Here is a 24,030-nt window from a genome sequence, read left to right as displayed (position 1 = left end):
ACACCATATGTTCCGGAGATTAGGGTTTGAATCTCGCCATGTCAGATAGTGGAATTTGAACTTAATAAATATCCAGAATTCAGAGTCTAAAGATGACCATGAATCTATTGTCAAAAATAGAAATTGCTAGAAAAGTTCAGCAGGTCTGCTAGCATATGTGGAGAGAAATCAGTTAATATTTCAGGTGCAGTAACATATCCTCAGAACTGATGGTAGCTAGGAGTCGGTTTCTGCAGAATGTAGGGTGGCAGGAGGGGATAAGGAGTAAATGATGGAGGTGGCAATATTACACAAAAAGAGAGGACAGTTAGACAGGCAAAGGACTGGATAATGATCTGGCTAAGAGGCCTCATGGGCTCCAGTTATTTCTGTCTCTTAGTGGGGTATGTGGAACATTCCTTTTTCCAGTCATATTTCGGTCCCCACTCACAACCCTTGCTTCTAATTTCCACGCTGCCCTCACTTTCATCTAGTCTATCTCTGGCTCTTCCCACCCCACCTCAATATTTCTGGGGATAGACTGGCCACCAATACCCACTACAAACCCATTGACTCCCTGAGTTATCTTGACTATACATCCTCACACCCTGTTCCTCCATCTCTGTCGTTGCTGTTCCAATGATGCCAACAAGACAGCCTCTGAAATGTCTACCTTCATCGCCAGCACCATTATTAACAGGGCCCTCAGACAGATTCGACCCATCTCCCGTACCTCGGACCTCACCTGCTCTGTTCCCTCCTGCAACAGCGACAGAGTTCTCCTTGTCTGTATCTACCATCCTATGAACTTCTGCATGCAGGGATTATTAGATTAGATTCCCTACAGTGTGGAAACAGGCCCTTTGGCCCAACAAGTCCACACCGCCCTTTGGAGCATCCTACCCAGATCCATCCCCCTATAACCCACACACCCCTGAACACTACAGGCAATTTAGCATGGCCAATCCACCTAGCCCGCACATCTTTGGATTGTGGGAGGAAAACGGAGCGCCCGGAGGAAACCCACACAGAAATGGCAAGAATGTGCAAACTCTGCACAGACAGTTGCCCGAGGCTGGAATCGAACTTGGGTCCCTGGTGCTGTGAGGCTGCAGCGCTAACGACTGAGCCACCATGCCGCCCATTAGCCGGCATTCTCACCACCTCCAGCAAGATGGCACCACTAGACACATATTCCCCTCCCCTCCCTTATCAGCATTCTGCAGGGACTGTTCCCTCCCAGGATACCTTGGTCCACAGAAAGTGTAACACCTGTCCATTTACTTCTTCCTTTCTCAGTCGTTTTATCTGCACCTCACACAAGTTAACCTTGCCTACATTGGGGAAACAATGTGTAAACTGAGTGACACCTTCTCAGAATACCTACGTTCCGTCCGCAAAAAAAGACTCTGAGCTTTCAGTTGCCTGCCTCTTCAGCACATCACCTTATTCCTTGGCCTACATCTGCCAGTGCTCCAGTGAAGTTCAATGCAAGCTGGAAGAACAGCACCTCATTTTCCACTTGGGGTTCATTATTGATATTGAGTCGGTGTTGCCCCTCAGGGTCTCAATATCGACTCCAGCAACGACAGACTTGAGCTCTTCTGTGTCCTTTCCTAAACTCCTAGACTGCTATTATACACACCAATTGTTAGTTGCTAACAGACCCTATTAACAGCCATTCACCCTCCTAGCAAGATCATCATCCACTTTTGTCTGTTCAACTGTTCTCCTCTCTCTTGAGGCTCTATTCCCACCTATCATTTATTCCCTACCCGCTCCCCGAGCCTGAAGTCCTGTATATAACCCAACATTTTTGTAGCCACCATCAGCTCTGAGGAAGGGTCGCTGGACCCGAAGTGTTAAGTTCGATTTTTCTCCAAAGATGCTACCAGACCTGCTGAGCTTTTCCAGCAGATTCTATTTTTGTTTCTGATTTATAGCATCTGAAATTGTTTTGGTTTTTATTATAAATCCACTGCCAATCCAGTGTCAGAAAAGATTGTCTGGCTCACAAATGCCCTTTAGGAAAGGGCCATCCTTTGCTGGTCCAATATACATGTGACTCCAAACCCACTGCAATGTAACTGACTCTTAACTGCCCTCTGGGCATTTAGGCATGGGCAATAAATACTCACCTAGCCAGTGACACCCTCATCCCATAAATGAATAAAAAAGAAAGCTTAACAGGATAGTGTGGAAAAAAGGCATTGAAGTATCCAAACAGGCATGGTAGTATCAAATGGCAGGCTCAAAAAGTTGAATGGCTTACTCCTGTTCTTGTGTTCCTTTGGTTCCTGCAAATACCAAACACCAAAGTTTCAAGCCTTTTCCAGATTAACTGTCACCCAAATATGGAAATCTTTAGCTGAAATACTGCATTGATTTCTTTCACCTTTGTCAGAAAACATAGCTTTCATGGAGTCAAGAAACAAAGATGTCAGACGCATTGAATGCCCTAAACGTAAATTGCAAGTGAAACAGAAGACAATTTCTGACACGATTAGTGCAGTGAGAGCTTTCATGCTAAAACTTAACCTTCTGACACAGGAGGTCTAGATACTGGAAATGCTATTAGAAAATGAAATTACGGTCGGGATCTTGGACATTAACAGGCACAATGATTTCTTGACCACACTTGGCCAAGACTTTAGCAACAGAATTAATGCAGCTGAAGGCCTGCACAATTTTTACAGTACTTTCATGACAGTGGATGTAAGTGACATTTCTGAACAAATTAGCAAGCTCTATAACCTTGATTGTATTGTTTTGGAAATGGAGATTGTCATTTTAAAAACTGAGTCAGTTGAAATCAAAGCAACGTGCCACAAATTTTCTAGAGTCTCATGGACAACTCCACCCCCCCACTCCTTGGATGACACGTCCATCCTGGGCCTCCTGCATTGCCACAATGATGCCACCCGAAAGTGCAGGAACAGCATCTCATATTTCGCTTGGGAACCCTGCAGCCCAAGGGTATCAATGTGGACTTCACAAGCTTCAAAATCTCCCCTCCCCCATCCACATCCCAAAACCAGACCAGCTGGTCCCCACCTCCCTAATCATTCCTCCCATCTCAAGCCCCACCCCCACCATCATCCCGCCTCCTTGACCTGTCCATCCTCCCTGCACTGACCTATCCCCTCCCTAACTCCCCACCTACATTCACCTTCACTGGCTCTAACCCTGCCTCTTTGATCTGTCTGTCTCCTCTTACTCTATCTTCTCCTTTATCCATCTTCTATCCACCTCCCCCTGTCTCCCTATTTATTTCAGAATCCCCTTCCCCTCCCCCATTTCTGAAGAAGGGTCTCGACCTGAAACGTCAACTTTCCGGTCCTCCGATGCTGCTTGGCCTGCTGTGTTCATCCAGCTTCACACTGTGTTGTCTTATGATGAATGCAGCCTATTTTGTGGAGGGAGTAGAGCCAACGATTTACTGGCTAGTTCATGATTTGGTTTTCCCTATCTTTGTAAATTTTATGATATGAACTTCATTAAATCCAAATTTCAAACCCGTCTGATCAACAAGCATCTAATTGGCTCGATCATAATTGTACTCTCGTTGAGTTTCAGTGGGCAAACTACTGCAGAAAATTCTGAAGGACAGCATGTGTTTCCACTTGGAGAGGCAAAGTTTGATCAAGTATAGTCAGCATGGCTTTGTCAGAGAGAGGTCATGCAAATTTGATTGCATTTCCTGAGAAGATGCTCAGGCATGTAGATGAGGGGATTGCAGTTGATATAGTTTATATAGTTGGAAGCCTGTGTCCAGTGCATATTACAGGGGTCTGTGCTGGTTCCTCTATTATTCATCATTTATATAAATGACGTAGATGACTGTACTGGGGGTTGAATTAGTAAGTATGTGGATGATACAAATATTGTTCAGATGTTAACAGTAAGGTTGAGTGTCTTGGACAACAAGGAGATATTAAAAGGTCAAATGGCTAGATAAATGGCAATGGAATTCAATCCTGAAAAGTGTGAGGTAGCAGCAATTTGACCATGAAATATTCAATGAATGGAAAGATACTAGGAAGTTCTGTGGGTCCAAGGGACATTGGCATGTTTGTCTATCGATCTCGGAAGGCAGAAGGCATGTTAGTAGGGTGGCGAAAAGGGATATGAAACCTCTATCAGTTGAGACATGTGAGTCATGATGGAATTGTATAGAACTTCAGTGAAACCACAGCTAAGAGTACTGTGTGCAGTTCAGATAGCTACATTACAGGAAGAATGTGATTGCAATAATTGGGGTGCACACAAGATTCACCAGGGATGCTGGTGTGATGAAAAATTTAAGTTATGGGCAAGGTCGAATAAGCTTGGGTTGCTTTAGTTGGAGTAAGACAAGCTGAGAGACAATCTGTTTGAGGTGTACAAGATTATGAGGGGCATGGACATAGTGGATATGAGTAGCTGTTCCCTTTAGCCAGTCATGGGGAGACACAGATTCAAGGTAAATGAGAAAATTTAGGAGGGATAGGAAGACAATTTCTTTTACCTCGATGGTGGTAGTCAGGAATGCACTGCAGGGGAGGGTGGTAGAGGCAGATTGCCTAATATCATTTGAAAAGTACCTGGGTGAACACTTGGCACATCATAACATTCAAGGATATGGGCCAAATGCAGGTAAATGGAATTAGGTTGAGGGTCATCTGTTTCTCATGGGTCAATGCAGGCTCAATGGGAGGATAAACCACTGCTGCACTGTATGATTCTATGAAATACAACAGATAACCAGCACCAGTAGGTAGCTTGCATTGTCAAGTTTCACAGTGAAATAAAGGTACTAGACAATTTTCATTTCAATTTATATATGTAGCTCAAATGTAAAAAATGGGAAATATATTCAGTTATGTTTTAGTTTTTAATTAATCAAGAGCAGCTAACAAAAGAAAAAAAGTTGGTAACCCCAGTGTAAAACGATCCTTACAGTGTGGAAACAGGCCATTCGGCACAACAAGTACACTGCCCCTCCGAACAGCATCCCTCCCATACCCACCCTTTCCCTGTAAACCTGCATTTCCCATGTCTAATCCACCTAATTTACACAACCTTGGACGCAATGGGCAATTTAGCATGGTTAATCTACCTAACATGTATATTTTTGGACTGTGGGAGGAAACCAGAGCACCTGGCAGAAACTCACGCAGACATGGGGAGAATGTGCAAGCTCCACACAGGCAGTCACCTGACAGTGAAATTGAAGCCAGGCTCCTGGTGCTGTGAGGCAGCAGTCCTAATCTCTGAGCTACTGTGCTGCCCAGACTGTGTCAGTTTGTGCAAAAACCATGGTAAGTATAAAGCAAACAGCCATGGCTCCGGCCATCTGAGCTCACTGTTGTTGGAATCACAAACCAATCTGGGCAGGCTAAAACTGCCAACTGGAAATTTTAAATTCTTGTGCAAGTTTGTGGGTATGCGCATTTCCTCAGCATTTCAATGCGCATCAGGTACGAAGCTACTTCTAAGGCAGTGAATCAATTCAGAACATTTAAACCATGTTTTGAGCCTAAATAGCCAGAGATCAACCAACTGATTTATTGTGGCACCTATAAATTAGCTAGGAATTGTTTGGCTCCATTCCCTCCACAAAACGGCTACATTCACCATAAAGCAGCATTTCAGGAAAACAAGACAGTGTATGAGTTAAATAACCATTTAAAGTAGCATTTAAAGTGGAAATACCTGAAATCTGAACATGAGCATATTCTTTCATATTGTCTACAGCCAATATCTTTCATTTAAAGTGACAAACTAGCAGAGAAAATTGTTTGCCTGATGTAAAACATTTCCATTAATTTGCAGATAATCTCATGAGATTCCATTCACAACATTTCATGATAAATTAAAATTAACTACTCCATAAGTATAGAAAGCAGACAGATGCAAAGACGATAACTATACATACATTTCAGTTTTCTTATCAGGAAAATGTAAACAGAAATCTATGAATAAATTGAAAACGCACCTTTTAGCCTGTCTGGACTTCCATCTTGCTGTAATAAACAGAAAAAAAAATTGCTTCAAGTAAAAGAGTGCAAGTAAGTAAAACAGCTTACATGTTCTGAATTTGCCTTTGTTGAACATTAGAAAAATCTATTTAAATCTCACAAGATTCATTGATGAACACCCCCGCCTATTTCATTGCAATGATAAACATTAAAGATTTACCTGCTTGTACCGACAACACAGTGAAATCAATATTTTAATTTGATATTTTTTAGAAGTAAAATTATTCGTCACACTTGAAATGACATTTATTTCAAAGTTGTTACCTCTTCCAACACAGATGGTGAAAATCTGGGAAATGCATGATTTCAAATTTTCAACAATCAGGAAGAAAAAAATTATTACTGAAAAAATTGGTGAGAAAAAAAGTATGAAACACTGAGTTATAAAAACAAGATTCAGAAAGAATCAGAAAGCACCAAGGAAACACATGGCCAGAATGATAACAGTTTTAATTTTTAATTTAAAATCATATATTTAATGTTTTTGTTGGCACTGTAAAGCTGTGCCTGATTGTTTGGTAACTTTTTTCTGATATTATTGCTGAGACAAAGATTTCCCTGAAACCCCCAAGGTCTAAAATAACCCAATTTCCTGTGTCCCTCAGTGAATTTTCCTCCTTCGTTTGGAAGAACTGTGCAAACTGAATCATATCCTATTCCCACATGATCGACATGAAAGTTAATATTAAGAAGTATTCGTCAAAAGGACTGTACTATTATAGGAGAGTTGCCTCAGCAAAATTTTCTAATCTGTCCAATTAGAAAAGAACTACTTTGATGGTAGGTTTAAATGGGAAGTTTTGTTGTTGGTGCTTTTTGCTATAAGAAATCTTAACACTCTGTGATTCATTCCAGTCTTCAAGTTAGTTCTTTGTTTGAACAAGTATGCTAACATCAGTGACAGAAGCAGATCCAATAAAATCACTTAAGTGCCAACGTTTATGATTCCTGAGGTGGGAGTCTGGTGGTGGAGAAGAGTGCATTCTTTTCCACTGCGAAAATGACAAACATCACAAGTGGTGCCATTGGCTCAAATCTGTTGTTAGCAACCACTTTTCTGATTAGAGCCAATTAATTTTCTGGAGTACGCTCTACACTGGGGATTTGTTACTATTTGAGAGAAAATTACTATTTGCTACTGATGTAGCATTAACCTTACAGAAACAGCTTAAAGGCTTTCGCATCTTTAAATTGGCCAACAATAACATCAAAAATCCGAGTGAATGCAATTTTAATAATAGAATCAGGAAGCTACTAAAGTGTGAGGTGACGCATTTTGCTCAGAAGAACGTTGAAAGAAAATATGAAAAGGGGAGTTGAATTCTAAGGGGGTGTAGGAGCAGAGGGACCACCATGTATATGTGTACAGTTTCTTGAAAATGGCAAGACAGGTCAAAGGAGCAGTAACTAAGGCATACAGTATCTTCATTTTATTAATAGTGGCGTGGACTACAAGAACAAGGACATGATATTTATTATGCTTGTAATTCACTAGATCACAACTGAACACGAGGTAGACAAACTATAAAACTTTGGTTAGACCGCACTTGGAATACTGCGTCCAGTTCTGGGCGCCCTATTATAGGAAAGATGTGGATGCTTTGGAGAGGGTTCAGACGAGGTTTACCAGGATGCTGCCTGGACTGGAGGGCTTATCTTATGAAGAGAGGTTGACTGAGCTCGGTCTCTTTTCATTGGAGAAAAGGAGGAGGAGAGGGAACCTAATTGAGGTATACAAGATAATGAGAGGCATAGATAGAGTTGATAGCCAGAGACTATTTCCCAGGGCAGAAATGGCTAGCACGAGGGGTCATAGTTTTAAGCTAGTTGGTGGAAAGTATAGAGGGGATGTCAGAGGCAGGTTCTTTACGCAGAGAGTTGTGAGAGCATGGAATGCGTTGCCAGCAGCAGTTGTGGAAGCAAGGTCATTGGGGTCATTTAAGAGACTGCTGGACATGTATATGGTCACAGAAATTTGAGGGTGCATACATGAGGATCAATGGTCGGCACAACATTGTGGGCTGAAGGGCCTGTTCTGTGCTGTACTGTTCTATGTTCTAAAGAGTAAAACTGAACAGGGAATATTTTACTATGAGTCCTCTCAGCTCCACAGTTAGTTTTAAACTACTTCTCCTAGCTCCTGACTCTAGGTTACCTGACCTGCTCTTTTAAAGGGGCAGTACACATCCAACGACATAGGTAACACTGTTCCTCTCCCCCTTTATTTCGATACTCCCCTTAACAATATGTATATCTCCAACAATTACAACTATTAAACAGGCATTGTAGCTAACATTACGTACACTGTCAGGAATTGCTGCAAGTAAAAACATGGAAAATAAAACAACACTTCTGAAGCCTACGTTGACATAATCAGTCTCTCAGGAGGCTGGAGATTTCTAGAAGACAGTCTCTTCATATCAGCAACCTTCTCTAGTGCAGTCTCCTGGGCTTTGGAAGCTCCTAATGTTCAGCAGATACATCCTTCCTTGATTGGCTGTTGCTGCCCTGTGATATTGCTGTTGGCACTTCCTAGGAATGGCCAACCCTAGCTTGGAGACACATGATTCAGTGAACACCACTGGTCCCATGTGGATTGGCTCGATATTTGAGGAACGTCTCCCATTGGTGAGGTGCAGCAAATAGCTGGTCAGCATGTCTCCTCCAGACTAGTTCATCTCTAGCTGCACTGAAGATGATAACGGTCATGATTGAGCCACTGCTGGGATCCATTTTTCCCCAGATATATCATTCCCAGCTAACATGCTCTCTCCTCTTTGGAATACCCTTGGCCTTGTATTTTGCACCCTTCTGACCATTTGTGCTTCTTGATTTTGCTCCACCACCTCTCTGGTCTATTCCGAACGCAGAAAATCAAATATGGTTTTTAGCTGGCGGTTGAACACTAAAGACTCTAGTGAGCACTGGATCATTACATGTGGCAGAGTGATACGGAGTCAATCTCACATGCCTGACTCTGGGAATTTACAGATACTCTTCAAAGTCTTGTGCCACACACTGTGGACCACTGTCACTCATGACTTGTTCTGGAATCCAGAACTTGGCAAATATTTCATCTCATCAGTCTATCATTGCTTCCACACGCACAGACTTCATGACCACTTCCTCGGGCACCTTGAAGTGGCTATCTGTCCTTCTGGTCATAATTGAAGCGAATCTACTACCATGGTGATTTTTAAAATTCATTTTTGTGGGATGTGGGCATTGCTGGCTGGCCAGTATTTATTGCCTGTCCCTAGTTGCCCTTGAGAAGGTGATGGTGAGCTTCCTTCTTGAATTTCTGCAGTCCACGTACTGTGGGTTGACCCATAATGCCATTAGGGAGGAAATTCCAGGATTTCAACCCAGTGACAGTGAAGGAAAGACAATATATTTCCAAGTTGGAATGAAGTTCTGGTGCAAAATAATTCCCCAACACTTTGCACAGTTCTTGATATGTCTTTTTATAAGGTCTTGCTCCCAACAGAGCTCAAGAAAAGCAGTACCATTAAGTGTACAGCTACTTGGATGTGAGTTTGCACGCTGAGCTGGAAGGTTCATTTTCAGATGTTTCAAAACCATAAAGTACAGCTACTTTATTTGCCTTTAAGTATGCATTAAGATATTTTGTGTACAGAACCTTTCTATCTCTTCATAAGTTATCTCATCACTCCAAACTGGCCTGCCTTTTTATTTTCTTGCTGGCAGGAACTTTTCCCACCACTCAAGACTAGAAGTTGTTCACAGCCTGAGACCCTTTGGAGAATGGTCACCATGTCAACACTCCCTCACTGGCTGTTTTTCCCTCGCATCACCCGCAAGTTGACAGTTGCAACTGCCTTCCATGATAACTTTGGTAAGCTCTCAGGTGAGTCTTCCCCTCTTCAGCTGCCAACTATAACCCGAGTACCCTCAAGTCTACCATAACTGGCTCACTTCTTGGTGTGTATTGTTCTTCCCTGGTGTTGACCGCAGCCCCAATCCCTCACAACTGCTTGCCTCAACATTACCTCCATAATGCTGTGTCATTTTCAAGGTCCGAGCAATGCCCTTCCTCCCAACAGAAAAGATTGGCATCCGCACACACCTAAAGGGCCAATCCGATTCTCATTGCCAGTTATGTTTGTGGCTCACTAGAACCATACATAGAACATGAGGCAGACAGAGGGCAAACCTGAATAAGGAATACTTTATTTGTAGGTGTCTCAGGTCCACAGTCAATTTTTAGACTGCCTCCCCTCACAGCCACCTTTGAATGACCTCATCCGCTCTCTTAAAGGGGCAGCACACATACATCCAATTACCGATATAATAATGTCGAATTTGTATAAGATAACTGTTAGATCTCAGGTGGAGTACAGTGACAGTTCTGAGTGCCACATTATGGGGAGATGGGAACACACGGGACAGAGTGCATAAGTGCTTTACAAGAATGACTCTAGGCATGAAAACTTCAGTTTTGAGGATTGATTGAAGAAGTTGGGACTGTTCCTCTTGAAGAGAAGGAGGCTAAGAGAAGATCTGATAGAGGGTTGGATTATGATGTATGAAATGTGGCAAGACATTTTCACTCTGAGTGATTGGGATATGGAACACACTGCCTGGATCTGTGGTGGAAGCAAGTTCAGCTGAGGCATCCAAGAGGGCATTGAATGATTATTTAGATGAAAATAGTGGGCAAGGTTATAGGCAAAAAAAACAAGAGATTGAAACAAGGTAATGATGCTCAATAATGATGCCGGTGCAGACACAATCAGCCAAATGGCCTCCTTCTGTGCCATAACACTTCTGTAATTCTGTGATTGTATTCCGTGATAAAACGATTCATCCTGTTTACCTCCCTATTTGTATCACCTGGCTCCTGCTGTTATCATCTCCCCATTGTTTTTCTCTCTCTGTTATTCCCTTTCTTTATGATAGGCACACAGAAACAGAGGTGGGAAAAAAAATCACTGGAGTCCTAAAAATCAACCTCACTATCCATTGTTATGTACATGGATTGGGACTGTGTGTGATAGACTGTCAAATTTGGCTCAGGAGTCAGATGCAAATCTGTATTGACAAATGAATGCCCTAGGATCTGACACCTTAATTCTCTATTCTGAGCCTGCTGTATTCAGACAATATCATTTGATTTTCAAATATAAGTACTGATAGAAATTTAAAAAGGGAAGGTTTGCAGGGTGAATGAACAAGGCAACTGGACAAATTTGAGGTCCGGCACAGAGGCACAATGGGCTAAACAGTACCCTTCTATTCAGATTGTATGAAATGTTCACTCTTTAAAATTGGTCTTTTTATAGCTGCTTGTCAAACAATTTCAGAAGCCAATTAATTAATAAGATTTCAGCTTGCAAAAGAAAAGTACTTCTGTTGAAGTAGTCAATCATTCGTCAATTACAAAGGGAAAATATATAGATGATATTCTCTGTTCTCAGTGAAGCATACATTTTCTTTATTATTGGTAACAAAAGTGAGCAAAAAAGGAAATGAAATTTTAAAAAATAAGCCAGGCCTGGAAAGGTTGGTAATATAATTGGTCACATTAATAGGAATGAAAACGCTCTGTAGGAATACTCTTCCCTCAAGTACTGTGATCAGATTTCGATTTTTGAGACAATTTATTGGGTCCTCAGTAGAGAGCACTCAAACTGTTTGGTATTCACTCCAGGTGTAGATGCGAAATATAATTAGGCCTGTCAAACCTGGAAGCAGAGTGTAGGGATATGAAAGGAACTTTTCCCCTCCATGGAGGGATTAATGATCAGGGGCTTAGATTAAAAGAAGATATGAGGAAAAGCTTTTTCATTCAGAGGGTGGTAGGAAACTGGAACTCACTGCCTATAGATGTGGTAAAAATAGAAACCCTCATAATATTTAAGAAGTTTTTAGATATGTACTTGCAATACCAGAACTGCACGCAATATTCCAAATGAGGCCGCATTAGCTAATATTGCTAATATTCTTATTTCCTCTGATACTAGACTAAGCTTACATCTTTATTCTGTTCATCCTCTTACATTAAAATGTGGGGTGTTTGCTTTTTTCTAAATAATGCAGAGAATAAGAAGTTGTTCTGAAGATACAATTGGTCAAAACCTCTTGATGGTGAGCAAGACAATGATGAAATACTCACATGTGGCAGATATTCCTGAATCTTATTTTAAATTGTGCTTGTACATGATATAATTCTCCTAAACTCTTGAACTTCACTGGGTGCTAAAGTCCCATTCTGCATTTGGTGCAAATAACAAATGTCATCAAAAATTCAAACCTCAGCAAGTAATTGTAATTACAATTTAATATTCATGTTTTCTTTGAGAACCAAAAGGTTGTCATGAATTTGAAAATACAGTATAATTGAATGTTCAGAATTCTAATCCAATTTTGTTTTCTCTCTTTGTACAGTCCTGTTTTTCACGACACTACCACTTCTTTGCTTCTTTATTCTATTCCATGTTTGCATTCACTTGTTTATCATCCCTTGCAAATCATGCTTTTTTTCAGGTCGATGTTTTTGATTTTTTAAATTTGTTTCTTCTTTCACAAGGAGAGAGGAACCACTGGAGGTAGTTTCAAGAGCACAGTGTGTAAACTGAGATATCAAACCACAGGGTATGATTCACTCAGGACAAGTACATCTGCGTTATTGAGGCAGAGATAATGTTCCTGGTCTCTCACCTAATCCTTTCTCCTCAATATAATACTTGGAAGAAGTGTATATGTAGAAATTTGCAGCAAATAATCCACTTACAGCAGGCTGGGGTCAGTGACTGGTAAATTGAATGTTGAACTGAAACTGTCATAACATTCAAGTCTGTGGGACTAGTGTAGATTTACAGTGTGTCCTGAAGATTAGGAGTCCTAATGAAGGATCCAGACCCTGCTCCTCTGATGCTATCTGAGCTGCTGTGTTCCTCCAGCATTGACTGTATGGACCAGATTTACTGCAGCTTTCTGATGAAGGGCCTAGGTCCAAAACGTCAGCTTTTGTGCTCCTGAAATGCTGCTTGGCCTGCTGTGTTCATCCAGCTCCGCTCCACATTTTGTTATCTTAACAATAGCAACAGTGTTTTAGCGCATAGGATTACATCAGGGATAAGCTAAAACTTTAAAGATGCTTTCTAAGAATGCAAATAGCAATTGTAAAACAGCGGATAAAAGATAGTAAAATTGAGATAAATATACATGGTCAGTTCACTCTGCTGCCTGCTTAAGGCTATTTGAGTCTTTAATTAGTTAGGGTGGGACATCTGTCCCTGCTTAAGTCTGACTTCTGCAAGCTGCTAGCCAAATGAATGGTTGGCAACTCTCTTCTCACAGCAGCACCGCACCCTGCATGCCATCCCACCCACGGGTTGGCAGACGGAGTATAAATGTTAACTGTGTTCATAAGAAAACAAAAGAGCTGAAAGCCACCATGTGCTGGGAGGGATCAGGGATAAAACTGCAATAAAATTGGGATTGCACTGCAAATTAAACACTGCAGATTATGACATATTTGTAAAACAGAATGAAGGAAAGTGGGATGTGAAACCAAATTAATAGTTTAGAGAAGTGTTGATTAGGAGCCATTCAGAAGAGAACATAGCAAAGTAAAATTACACCCCTGCAAGTTCCCCATTATAACTGCACTATTCGTTTATCAATACCAGATAAAGTACAGTGATTGAAGAAGACAGCTCACTATTTCGTTTACAAGGGGAATTAAGGATGGACAACAAATGGCAACATGGTAGCTCAGTTGTTAGTGCTGCTGTCTCACAGCGCCAAGGACCTGGATTTGATTCCACCCTTGGGAATCTGTACGAAGTTTGCACATTTTCCCTGCATCTACCTGGGATTCCTCTGGGTGCTCTGACTTTCTCCCACAGTCCAAAACAGTGTAATTTAGGTGTATTGGCCATGCTAACTTGCCCATAGTGTCAAGGGATGTGCTAGGTGGATTAGCCATGGGAAATGCAGGGTTACACAGATGGATTGTGTATGAGTGGGATGCTCTTCGGAGGTCAGTATGGACTCGATGGGCTGAAGGCCTGCTTCCATACTATAGGGATTCTATGAAATGATCACAGTATGATAGAATGTAACCACACTATGATAGAATTTTAGATTATCTTTGAACATGAGCTAGTTCAATCTGAAGATTGGATACTAAATTCAAACAAAGGGAATTATGAAGGTATGAAGTATAAATTGGCTGAGACAGACTGGGAAGATACATTAAAAGGCATGACTGAACATGGATAATGGATATACTTTAAAGAACTATTGCATGACTTAAGCAATGATACATTCCTTTACGGTTGAAAAACTCAAAATGATTAGTTAACTGTGTCTAACAAAAAAAGTTCAAGATTGGATAAGACTAAAATACAATGCTTATAAATTTGCCAGAATCTGGCTGGGAGGGTTTTAGAATGCCGAAAATTGGGAATGAGAAATTTTTAAGGCGAGTATAGAATGTGAATGTAGCCTAGCAAAAAAAACATAAAAACAGACGGTAAAACTTTCTATAAACACATTAAAAGGAAATGTTTGGCTTCAACGAATGCAAGCTGATTCAGGGCAATGTATAATGGCAAGTATAGAAATGACACAGATATTAAATGATTACTTTGAATCAGTTTTCACTGGGGAAGATACAAGAAATCACCTATAAATGGAGATCCAAATAGCTGGGGAGACTGAGAAATTGAAGAAAATTAGTATTAGTAAGAAGATTCTATTAGTGAAATTAATGAGGCTAAAAATTGATAAATCTCCATGGCCTGATACTCTACATCCCGGAGTTTTGAAGGAGATAGCTATGAAGAGTGTTAGTGCATTGGTGATTATCTCCAAAATTCTATAGATTCTGGAATTATTCCTCCAGATTGGAAGGAGGCAAATGTTACCACACTATTTAAGAAGGGAGCGACAGACATAGAACATAGAACATATCTGTACAGCACAGGAACCACTGTTCATGAGCCTCCAGCCTGTAAGCCACTCTTCCACCATGACTCTCTGTCTTCTATGGGCAAGCCAATTCTGAATCCACACAGTCAAGTCACCATGGATCCCGTGCATCTTAATCTTCTGGTTAAGCCTAACATGAGAGACCTTGTTGACAGCTTTACTAAAATCCAAGTAAATGACATCCAGTGCTCTACCTCATCGATCACCATTGTCGTCTCCTCGAAAAATTCAATACAGTCAGTAAGGTATGACCTGCCCTGCACAAAGCCACACTGATTGTCCCTAATTAGGCCATGCTCTTCCAAATGTGCGTAAATCCTATCCCTAAGAATTCTTTCCAATAGCCTCCCAGCCACCGGTCTATAGTTTCCTTATTTCCCTTCTTGAACAGAGGAACAACATTGGCTACTCATCAGTCCTCTGGAATTTCTCCAGTGGCTAATGAGGATACAAAGGTTTTGGCCAAGGCTCCAGCAATCTCCTCTCGTGCCTCCCCGAAAAACCTGAGGTAGATGCCATCAGGCCCTGCTGACTTATCCACCTTAATGCTCTTCTCGGCACCCAACATCACTTCTTTACTGATCTCTTAATGCCCTAGCATATTAGCATGCTCCACCACAGATCCCACTATCCTCCATATTCTGCTCCTGGGTGAATACAGACTTAAAATATTCATTTAAAATTTCATCCATATCCTCTGCCTCCCAGCACAAGATCCCTCCTTTATTCATGAGTGATTCTATCTTCTCCCTAGTTAGCCACTTATTTTTAAATGTAAGTATAGAATGCCTTTAACCTTACTTATCAAGATCATTTTACCCTATTTACTCTCAAATTCCCTGCTTCAGTTCTTCCAAGTTTTCTTTAGACTGACCCTGTCCAATTTTAGCCACCTAAACCTTATATATGCTTCATTTTCCCCTTTTGACAGGATTCACAACCTTCCTTGTTATTCAGGGGACCCCTACCTTGCTATCCTTACTGGAACATGACGGTCCTGAACCCTCATCAGCAAGTCTTTAAACAATTCCCGTATGTTAAATGTGGATTTGCCTGATAACAGATCCTCCCAATGAACACTCCCTAGCTCCTGCCTAATACTGATGCAATTTGCTCTCCCCTAAATTTAGTAACTTGCTGTAAGGTCCTGACTTATCCTTCTTCATAGCCATCTTGAAACTTAAGCAGTTGTAATCAAAATTACATAATGTAACTCCATCCAGTGATTGCACCTTTCTTGTTCCAGTGTTCTCTGCATATAGACTCACTAGATGAGCCCTCCAAGATGTCCTCTCTTAGTGCATCTGTAACATTCTCCTTAATTAGTAATGGAAATCACCCACGCTATTTATATCCCTCAGTAGCACACCTGAAACATTGAAATTCTAAAATGTTGAGCTGCCAGTCCTGCCTTTCTTTCAACCAAGTTTTTGGTAATGTTTGCAACATCACAGTTCCATAAGCTGATCTGCCTTACCTGATATACTCATTGCATTGAAATAAATACAACTCAGACCACCAATCTCACCATATTCTTTAATGTGGTCCTTCCTGTTCATCCTATTAGACTTACCTGATTTAATTCTACCTTCTTCTCAAATCAGAGCAGATTATTTTTTTGCAAAAATCTACTTTATTCATGAAAAAATTACTTAAGTGTACAAAAGTACACTGTTGGATGCTCAATAGTAGCAGCCATATGATTTATGGAGGTGCCCTTTTGCTTCTTGAGAACTTCAGATCTCTAATCTTCTTCTTTACTGCAGCCTCAGAGCAGTTGCCACACTAATTATTCAGTCTCTCAGTCACAGTAAAAGGCAGTAGCTCAAGGTTAAATGGTCAGTTAGAATGGCTAGCTACCTCCCAACATTTTAAGACTGTAAGAAATATGAACAGGAGTAGGCCAGTTAACACCTGGAGCCGGTTCCTCCATTGAATAGGATCATGACTTGGCATTCCTCACATCCATTTTCTTGCCCTATCTCCACAACCCTCGGTTCCCCCACTGATTAAGAATTTATCTACCTCAGCCTTAGTATACACAAGAACTCTTCCCCAAAGCTCTGTGGCAAAAAGTCCCAAAGACTCTCAAACTTCAAAGAAATTGCTCCTCATCGCAGTCTTAAATTGACACCAGAGGGTGATAGAGAGGGACAGGCATCACTTTGGTGCATATATTAGATCTTGGGAGCAGTCACCTGCACTAAGAAATGGATCATCCAGCAACAGCCCTGTGTTGGGCAGTAAGAACAGGATGAGCCTGAACCTGAGCCCTAGAGAGTGGACTGTTGTAGGCCTAGCACAAAGTAGCATACAAACCCTAAATATTATATCACTGTAGTGTTCTTTGCTTGTCTTCCTCTGGGAAGAAGCATATGCTATTGAAAATTTGCTGATAGCTGAGTGAAGAAATTAGATATTGGCTCAGCAAACAGAAAAGATAAGGTCACATAAAGTTTAGGTTTTATTGGAAAAGGGATTGAGTTTCAGGGTCATGAGGTCATGTTGCAGCTGTATAAAACTCTGGTGCAGCCACACTTGGAGCATTGCATACAGTTCTGGACACCACATTATAGGAAGGATGTGGAAGCATTGGAAAGGGTACAGAGGAGATTTTCAAGGATGTTGCCTGGTATGGAGGGAAGGTCTTATGAGGAAAGGCTGAGGGACTTGAGGCTGTTTTCGTTAAGAGAGAAGAAGGTTAAGAGGTGACTTGATAGAGGCATACAAGATGATCAGAGGATTAGATAGGGTGGACAGTGAGAGCCTTTTTCCTCGTATGATCATGGCTAGCACGAGGGGACATAGCTTTAAATTGAGGGGTGATAGATATGTATCAGATGTCAGAGGTAGATTCTTTTTGCAGAGAGTAGTAAGGGCATGGAATGCCCTCACTGCAACAATAGTAGACTCGGCAACTTTAAGGGCACTTAACTGGTCGTTGGATAAACACATGAATGATAACGGAATAGGGTAGCTTAGATGGGTTTCAGATTGTCCGCCAACCTGTGAAACCATCAAGGGCTGCAGGACCTGCGCTGCACTGTAATGTTATGTTCTAAAGTCCTATTAACTTTCCTCTTTAGTCTAGAGCATTTATGATGACAGTTAGGGCGGTGTAAGCTACTCCTGCAAATTTGGGAACTCAGGGTAACATCCATCATCCCTGATGACTACATCTGTAGGATGTGTACCAAGCTGCAGCTCCTGGGAAATTTTATTAGGGAGCTGGAGCTCTAGCTGGAACTGGATGCCTTCAGGATCATCCAAGATGCTGAGTACATCATAGATAAGAGTTCTAGTTGAGGTGGTCACATCCAAGGTTTAGGCAGAGAGAGTGGCTGGGTGACCACCAGGAAAGGCAAAAGGGAGTAGGCAAAGAGTGCAGGAATTTTCTGTGGCCATTCCCCTCAAACAAGCATACCATTTTAGATACTGTTTGGGGAAACTTTTGATGGAATTAGGCAGGACCTTGCAGGTGTTCACTAGAGCATCAGTGGAGCAGGAGAGTCATTATTTCAAGTCGGCACTTTCCTGCACATTGGATGTTGCCTGACCTGCTGTGTTCCTCCAGCTCCACATTGTATTGACTCTGACTCCAGCATATGCAGTTCTCGCTACCTCTGAAGGGTTCATTGGAGTATGTTTGTTTGTAGACAAAGGGACCTCCTGTAACCTTTACAAGTGTGACAGCTAGAGTTCAAGGTCTATAATGTTCCTGTGAGGGTGAAGGACAAGGTTGCAGGAATACTGAACCCTGGATGACAAGAGATCTTGAGGCTATGACCAGAAAAAAAAAACATCGCTCAGGAACAGGCAGCTGAGATCAAGGGAATCCCTGGAGGTATATAGGGGATACTGGAGTTTACTGAAGAAGGAAATCAGGAGGGCAGAAAAGGCATAAGATAGTTTTGGCTAAGAACATTAAAGATTCTCTTTGGATTCACCCTAAAGGAAAAATAATAGCTAGAGAGAAAAGAGGACCCTTCAAGGACCAAAGTGGACATGTATGTGTGGAACTGGAGGAGATGAGGGAGGTCCTCAATGAATATTTCTCCTGTGCTTATTGTGGAGAAAGACATGAAAACTGGGGAAAGTTAGTGGCAATATCTTGGGAACAGTCCATTATCACAGTCATGGAGGTATTGGAAGTATTAGAATGTATAAAGATGGATAAATCTCCTGATCCTGATCATATGTCCAAGAATCCCGCAAGAGGCTAGAGAAGAAATTAGGGGGACCCCAACTGATATATTTGCATCATTGTTAGCCACAGGTGAGGTCCCAGAAGACTGGAGGGTAAGTGAGTGTTGAGCAAAAAAGGCTGCAAACAGAAACCTGGAAATTGTAGACTAGTAAGCCTAACATCTGTGATAGGCAAGTTATTTGAGAAGATTCTAAGGGATAAGATAGACATGCATTTGGGAAGACAGGGTTTGATTAGGAGTAGTCAGCATGGCTTTATGCATGGGAGATCACGCCTTACAAATTTGTTCTTTGATGAAGTGACCAGGAAGGTTGGTGAGGGCAATAGACCAGGAGATGGATGCAAATTTGCAGATTTCCTTTCAGTAGGCACTGGACCTTTTTGAAAGAGATCTTGAGCCTTGTGTCCAAGACACAAATCTGTGAGACAGGACCAGTCGAATATCTTAAACCAATTATGATACCTAAGGTGATTAGAGAAAAATCTCTCTGTACCTTTCCCTTCCAATTCCTCTGGGATTTTATTTGCTTTTATCTCTCTCAGGAGATTGTGGCTTTGTGTGCGTGGGGGTGGAAAAAACAACAAACAATGTAGGACATGCCGACTGGAGGAGCAGGTGCTTTCCTGTCCGCATTTTTTAAACAAATGAAAAAAAGTGAGGAAAAGACCATAGAAACTCAAATTAATTGATTTAGATATAACTGCTGATTTCTGTTCTGTGAAGCACCTAAAGTTAATAAACCTTCAAGCATTCATTCTATTTGATTATATTCTCATTGACCTGGTGTCTTCTCTCAGATTCATGGCCTCACTTTTTAATTACTACTTTGCAGTGAATTTAGTATTAGAGAAGGTTGGTATTTTCTGAAAATCAGTTTTGCTAAAAGGTGATTGACGTGAAAAATAATAATTTTTTTCCCACAGATGCTTAAGAGTTTGCAACATTTCATGATTTCATTTCCAACACCTGCAATATTTTATTTTTGCGTTTGTTCCTGGATTTAATTTATTTCGCAATCAGTCTCAAGTCTGGATTCATATGACAAATCAGAAATTGGTCTTATCACACTTTTAAGTCATTTACACATTGAACCAAGACCGGCTCACTCAGAATTAAATAATTCACTTTGTGCCTTCAACTTGAATTCAATTTTAATGTTTTTTGGGATAATGTCACCATCACTTGGTATGATCTTTCCATGCTACAAATCTGGCCACGAGACTTAAGGGGTTATGCATTTTGCTTGGAATTTGGCTCAGCATTTTAAGATGTTGGGTTTCTTCTTTAACTATTTTGCTGCATACTTTTATGATTATGTATCTGAAAGATATACTCTTCCATGCTTTTGTAGTCTCAAGGTTTTGTACAGGAGGTTTTCCCCACATGCATGCCATGTCTGGTATTTGCACTAATGGGCACGTTGAAGCCATTTTCAGAACCAAAGGTAGTTACAAGATAACTATACGTGGCATGACAAATCACGATAACATCAGGTTTCATGTGAAAAATAGCTAAATTTGTAATGTCACTGAGTAGCAATACAATGGGATTTTCCATTAATTCTGGGCCCAATTCATTCCCTGACAGAAACGTGAAACTATTATTAATTTCCATACTATATTGAAAAATAAACTGGCAAATGATATTTTGTGCAGCTCAATGGTCTGCCTTCTTTTACACTGAAGGAAAAGTATTTATTTTAATGAATCAATACCACTTGAGGATGTAAAATTTCATAATCATTACAACTATGGGAAGGATGTCAATCCAGTGTCTTATTGTATAATGGTGTAAATTTATCAACTGTACAGTTTAGAACAATATTTCATCTAATACACAGAATACTATCAATTCATGGTCTTCTAAATTCTTTTTGAACAGAAGATTAACTTTAGCACAGAAAAACTGCATTGAACAAACAATAATTAAAAACGTAATGCAAGAAGTACCTTATGTCGCAAACGCACTAAAGGCAGATAATGTTTTGGATCATATCCTTCTTTAGTCGGCCATCCCTCTGCATTCAGTAAGATATTGCTAAGTAATAAAAATACTGACCATGAGTCTGGTGTCATCATTGATCTATGGGTGAAACAGACAAGATAATAAAAAGTCAATAATTTAACACAAACACTTGCACAAGAGTCAGTTATGAAGTGAATACCTATCATAAATAGAGGCGTTGATTGTAAAAGCAGGGAATCTGTGCTTAAACCTTTAAAAGGAGGAGGATATGGCAGTTCTTGAGAGGATGCAGATATTTCCCAGAATGGACTGGGATTTCAGCTTGTTAAAAATCCTGTACTAGACCATCACCTTCCTTTCCGGATTCTATGCCCCGAAGGTTTTGATATTGTGCTCTAGTACTTATTCACAAGCATTACAACAGCTTTTAAATGACAGCAGCCTTACCAAGCCATTTCTGCCTCAGGAACCTCCTCCATCTCCTCCCTCCCATACCCCACTTCTGCCCCCACCCACCAAGCTCCAGTCTTGCTCAGCGACATTAAGCAAATTCTGCACGAGTTTTCAACCATCAGTCTCAGCTGCAGCGAAGCATTAATGCTTGCAGGCTTATTGCAAGTTCCTCACATCTTACCCTAGTAGGCAGCCATTTTCTCAGCTTTGCAAGACATCGTCTGCATCCTGACTGCAATGCTTAACTGGCTACAATTCATTGAACTCTTTCCTAAGTTCTAACTGCTGAGTCAATCAGCATCTTTTGGCTCCTTTCTCCTACACAGAATCTGTTCAAGCCTCCACTGCAGCACAGCTAAGTGCAGCACTCTAAACACTAAATCTATTTTTGTTATCTCTCTTGCGCTCTCTCTCACACTGTCATAAGTCCTCAATCACTGCCTCAACTTCAGGCTCCTTTTTTAGTGACCGCCAAACTTCCCTGAGTAACCCATCAAAAACCTTACAATTAGCCAATTATTACAATAACTGTTGGGTAGAATTGCATGCTACTAATGTTTTGAAACAGCCAAATGTAGCACTGTTGAGCCTACTGTATGCCAAAGGCACAGCAGGAAATGGACAATATCGCAAGCCACAGAAAAAAAAAATTGCAGAAGCTGGTATTGTTGTTCTTGGGCCAAACGACTGCAGGAAACTTAATACAGAGTTAGCAAATTATGACAGATTAGATTAGATTCCCTACAGTGTGGAAACAGGCCCTTCAGCCCAACAAGTCCACACTGCCCCTTGAAGCATCCCACCCAGACCCATCCCCCTATAACCCACGCACTCCCTGAACACTATGGACAATTTAGCATGGCCAATCCACCTAACCTGCACATCTTTGGACTGTGGGAGGAAGCCGGAGTACCCGGAGGAAGTCCACGCAGACATGGGGAGGATGTGCAAACTCCACACAGACAGTCGCGCGAGGCGGGAATTGAACCCAGGTCCCTGGCACTGTGAGGCTGAAGTGCTAAACACTGAGCCACCATGTCACCCCAAAAGGGTAGACAGAGGGAAAACTTAAACAAATATTTTATTGTGCATCCTATTAGCTCCACTATCAGCTTTTAACTGTCTCTCCTAGCTCCTACCTGTGGGTCACCTGACCCACTCCCTTAAAAGGAGCAATATGTACTCAACAACGTATATAATACTCTTCTCTTTCTCTTTATTTCAAGACACCCCCTTAAAAATTATTACTATTAGGCAGGCATTATAACTAACATGTATAATCATCAGGAATGTTTACAAAAAAGGACGTGAAAACAACCCTTGCATGGTCTGTATGAAGATGATCAGTCTCTAAGGATGGCAATTCATAGAGGACAGACATCTCAGGAACCTTTTCCAGTGCAGTCTCCTGGGCTTCCAGAAGCTCCTGTTGTTTTGCAGATACATCTATCTCTGATTGAGGTCCCGGAGGACTAGAGAATTGCAAATGCTGTCCCCTTGTTTAAGAAGGGCAGCAAGGATAATCCAGGTAATTATAGACTGGTGAGCCTGACATCAATGGTGAGAAAGCGGCTGGAGAAGATGCTGAGGGATAGGATTTGTTTACATTTGGAAGAAATGGGCTTATTTAGGTGATAGGCAACATGGTTTTGTGCAGGGAAGGTCATTTCTTACCAACTTGATAGAATTCTTTGTCACTTCCTCAAAGTTGATAGATGAAGGAAGGGCTATAGATGTCATATACATGGGCTTCAGTAAGGCGTTTAATAAGGTTCCCCATGGTAGGCTGATGGAGAAACTGAAGTCGCATGGGGATCTGTATTGGGACCACTGTTGTTTGTGATATACATAAATCATCTGGAGGAAGGTTTAGATGGTCTGATTAGCAATTTTGCAGATGACACTAAGATTTTTGGAGTAGCAGATAGTGAAGGGGACTGTTGGAGAATGTGGCAGAATGTAGACAGATTGGAGAATTGGGTGGGGAAATGGCAGATGGAGTTCAGTCCAGACAAATGCGAGGTGATGCATTTTGGAAGATCCATTTCAAGACTGAACTATGTGATTAGATTCCCTACAGTGTGGAAACAGGCCCTCTGGCCCAAAAAGTCCACACCAACCCTTGAAGCATCCCACCCTGGCCCATCCCCCTGTAACCCACACACCCCTGAACACTACGGACAATCCACCTAGCCTGCACATCTTTGGACAGTGGGAGGAAACCAGAGCACCTGGAGGAAACCCACACAGACACGAGGAGAATGTGCAAACTCCACACAGACAGTTACCCGAGGCTGGAATCGAACCCGGGTCCCTGGCGCTGTGAGGCTGTAGTGCTAACCACTGAGCGATCATGCCACCCCTAATGGAAAATGTAATCAATGGAAATGCCCTGAGGAAAATTGATGCACAGGGAGATCTGGGTGTTCAGGTCCATTGTACCC

At 41.4% G+C, this 24,030-nt stretch overlaps 1 protein-coding gene across 8 annotated transcripts in view; it reads right to left on the bottom strand.

Moving 5' to 3' along the window:
• Positions 1-24,030, bottom strand: part of fstl5 (follistatin-like 5) — a 568,620-nt gene that overhangs the window by 371,515 nt on the left and 173,075 nt on the right. For all 8 annotated transcript variants that reach the window (XM_059645031.1, XM_059645027.1, XM_059645034.1 and 5 more), the window contains 2 exons: positions 21,118-21,250; positions 5,957-5,984 (listed from right to left, as the gene is read on the bottom strand). In XM_059645031.1, the coding sequence (XP_059501014.1) occupies positions 5,957-5,984; positions 21,118-21,246 (157 nt within the window). In that variant the 5' untranslated portion in view covers positions 21,247-21,250. The remainder of the gene's footprint in view (positions 1-5,956; positions 5,985-21,117; positions 21,251-24,030) is intronic.

This window comes from Stegostoma tigrinum, chromosome 1, assembly GCF_030684315.1.
Source record: "Stegostoma tigrinum isolate sSteTig4 chromosome 1, sSteTig4.hap1, whole genome shotgun sequence".
In the NCBI taxonomy this organism is placed as follows: Eukaryota; Metazoa; Chordata; class Chondrichthyes; order Orectolobiformes; family Stegostomatidae; genus Stegostoma; species Stegostoma tigrinum.
This window is presented reverse-complemented; position numbering and strand designations above follow the sequence as displayed.